This window comes from Osmia lignaria, chromosome 9, assembly GCF_051020975.1.
Source record: "Osmia lignaria lignaria isolate PbOS001 chromosome 9, iyOsmLign1, whole genome shotgun sequence".
Classification (NCBI taxonomy): domain Eukaryota; kingdom Metazoa; phylum Arthropoda; class Insecta; order Hymenoptera; family Megachilidae; genus Osmia; species Osmia lignaria.
The window spans coordinates 25,422-29,067 of NC_135040.1; the positions used below are offsets into that span (position 1 = coordinate 25,422).

General features: G+C 44.2%; 1 protein-coding gene across 1 annotated transcript; it reads left to right on the forward strand.

The window, feature by feature from the left end:
• Positions 1-519: 519 nt before the first annotated feature.
• Positions 520-2,187, forward strand: LOC117611018 (uncharacterized). The gene has a single exon (XM_034338907.2). It carries the CDS (start codon positions 520-522, stop codon positions 2,185-2,187), a length of 1,668 nt encoding a protein of 555 aa, XP_034194798.2.
• Positions 2,188-3,646: the final 1,459 nt, after the last annotated feature.

Here is a 3,646-nt window from a genome sequence, read left to right on the forward strand (position 1 = left end):
GGGAAAAAAATTATATATGATACAAGTAAAAGTAAAGACGGCCGAACTCAAGAGGAAAATAATGGAGAACAAAAGGGCGCTAAAAGGCAGAGAAGAGAGAATAGAGGATGACCTAACATGGGAGGAAAGGAGAACGCAGTGGGCACTAAGAAGAATCGCAAGAGGAGAAAGAGAGAATGGAAAGAACGTATGGGTAGACTTAAAGAAAATAAGAATAGAAGGAAAATGGTGGAAATGGGATGACGAAAAGGGAGTACTAACGGATGGAGAGGGGAAAGAATGGAAACTCGCTCAGGAAGGGAATCAGAAGAAGGGGGAAGAGGGGAAAGGGACATAGGGCGCGATAAGAGAGTGGTGGACGTTAAGCAGCAGAAGGAAAAAAGAGAAGAAAAGAGAAGAAGAAAGGTGGAAGAACTAGGCGAGGAAGAACGCAAGGAGAGCAAAAGGGAGCATGAGAGAAACGGATCAGAAAGAGAAAAGAAGCTGGAGAAAAAAGAAGGGACAAAAAGAGAAGAAAGAATGGAGGACAGAAGCTGGACAATAGGATTCTGGAACTGCGCAGGAATAGCAAATAAAGACGTAGAATTTTGGGAGACAATAAAAGAGTGGGACGTGGTAATACTTATAGAAACCTGGCTGGAAGAGAAAGGTTGGGACAGGATAAGGGACAGGATGCCAAAAGGGTACAGGTGGGAAGCGCAACTAGCGAAAAGGAAAAACAAAAAAGGGAGAGCAATGGGAGGGATGATAATGGGGGTGAAGAAAGGTATCCTGGGTAAGGAAGGGGGGATCAGAGTTGAAGAGGAGAAAGAGGGCATAATAATGGCAGAATGCAAAGGCGGAAAGCTGAACTGGAGGATTGTGGGGGTATACGTAAACGGAGACATGGAAGCAAAGATAAAGGATCTTAGACCATGGTTAGAAGAAATAGGGGAAGGGAGAAGGACAATAATAGGGGGTGATTTTAATGCGAGAACGGGAGAGGAGGTGGGAAGCAAGAGAGAGGAGGAGGACGAAGAAGGAGAGGAAAAAAGAAGGTCCAAAGATAAGAAGAGCAATGCCGAAGGAAACAGATTACTAGAGACCCTGAGGGAGACAGGATGGACTATTCTGAATGGAACCATAGAAGGGGACAAGGATGGTGAATTTACATACACAGGGGCCAGAGGAGAAACGGTGATCGACTACGTTATAGTAGAAGAGGAAGGAAGGGAAGAGATCATAAGGATGGAAGTGGGTGACAGGATAGAGTCAGACCACCACCCCCTGATAGTAGAAATGAGAGGGGGAGGAGAACAATACATAATAGAAGAAAGGAGAAGGAAGACAACGCCAAGAGGGGACTGGTCGGAACAGGGGAGGAAAGATTTTATAGAAGGAATAAGCTGGAGGAGATCGAAGAACAAGAAATTGAACGCTGATATGAAAATAACACTAGAAGAGTTCAGGAAAGGACTTGAGAGAGGAAACAAGAAAGAGCGCAAGAGCAAGAAACAAGGATGGTGGGACGAGGAATGCAAAGAAAGAAAAAAGGAAGTTAGGAAGATACTAAGAGAGTGGAGAAGGGGGAGTAAAGAGGGAGAAAGCTACAGAAAAGCAAAGCAAGAATACAACAAAATGTGTGAAGAAAAAAAGAAAGAAGAGAATGAAAGGTTCATAAAAGAGGTAGAAGGAGTAAAAACGGATACGGACGTATTGAGAATAGTCAACAGGGAAAGGAAAAAGAGAGGGCAGATACAATCAAACATAAAAGAAGAGGAATGGAAATCGCATTTTATGGATTTACTTGGAGGGACGGAAGAAAATGTGGTGATGGGAGGAGAAAGGACAGCAGAGGAGGACGAAGAAGAAGAAATAAGTAAGGAGGAGATAAGAAAGGCAGTAGCAAAACTGAAGGACGGGAAAGCAGTGGGTGGAGACGGAATACCAAACGAAGTCTGGAAATATGGCGGCGAGGAAATAGCAGAATGGGTATGGAAGACGTGCAATAGAGTGTGGAAGGGTGAAGGATGGCCCGAAGAATGGAAGGGGGGGATAATTGCCCCAATTAAAAAGAAAGGAAATGGAAGACAGGCTAGCGACTATAGAGGGGTGACACTGATGCCAACACTGTATAAAATATATGCGGCGGTATTAACGGAGAGACTGAGACAAGAAGTGGAAAATAAGAGGTTGATACCTGAGTAGTTGTTCTATGCGGATTCTAACTCACTGGCGTCAGCATTTTTTTTGCTGACTTAGCAGTAATTTGACACCATCAGCAGAAATATGATACCCCCCTCCCCGCCCCCTCTCCCCGCCCCATGACCTTGAAGTGAAATTTGACACCACCGTCAGCAGAAATATGATACTCCCCCGACAACCCCCACCCCTCCCTCACCCCATAACCACTCCCTCAGCAGAAATAACCACCCTATGACAACCCCCGCCCTATAACCACCCCATAACCACCCCCTCAGCAGAAATAACCACCCTATGACAACCCCCGCCCTATAACCACCCCATAACCACCCCATCAGCAGAAATACCCACCCTATGACAATCTCCACCCTATAACCACGATATAACCACCCCCTCAGCAGACCAGACCCCGCAGTAATTTGACACCATCAGCAGAAATATGATACCCCACCCCCCCATAACCTTGAACTATTTTTGTCTTATCGGAAAACGGCACAAGGCCCTAAGTGGAAATGAGATTTTTTGTTGGCGCAGCAAATCTGACGCTGCAATTCGCGACTATAGAAGGTAGAGGTTCTGCTCATGACCTTGAACGAATTTTTCTACGTCTTGGAAATGCGGTTTTGTTGACGCTGCAGAGTGAACAGCAATTAAACACTTTCGTCAATGACAGCCTCACTTTAATAAAATGGGAGAAAATTGGCAATGTGCGTCATATGTAGTTTGACAATTAGAAGTGCAAGGATACTTAACGCGTTCGTGGAAAAGAGAAATGGAGGCCACGTTACTGCAGGAACTCGAACGCGTCACCGAATTATTGGCGCAGCGGGCGATAAACATCAATACTGAAGATGAGCGTTGTGATTGCTTGATGCAATGTGACCAGTGCATCGAATTGATAGACGAACGATTACAAATGGGAGACGATTTATCAGTCGGAGGATGGCGAGACATAGAAGCATACAAAGAAAAAATCGACGCCTTGCATAGAATATTGTATAGTGACAATGATCATCCCAGTGCTCAAAAGGCAATATTACTAAACGAACTTGCTTGTATAAAACAACTTTTGACACAACGTATTGCAGCCATAAGTAGTAACGACGACCGAAACGCATGTCTGGTGCAATGCAATCAATGCATTGATTTAATGATAGAGCGATTGCAACTGGAAAAGGACTTATCAACTGGTTTGAAAAATAGTTTAACAGCCAGGATAGCGAGATTTAAATCGTTAAGAGCAGAGTTACACGGATCTGTAAAAGTAGGCGAAGGTCAAAGGAGAACAGATGCTGAATCACATGCATCATCATCATCTCTTATCTGGGAGGATCTGGAATCAGCTTTCCATAACCGGATAACTACAGGAATTATAATCAACACCGAGCATATTGAACCACGAAACTTTTTGGAAGATGCTAGAAAAATAGTATTCCAACGTCTAGCGGAAGTTTTCCAAAATCAT

Bases quoted from the DNA above. Each gene is read 5' to 3' on its own strand.
- LOC117611018 (XM_034338907.2), top strand. From the start codon at position 520: ATGGAGGACAGAAGCTGGACAATAGGATTCTGGAACTGCGCAGGAATA.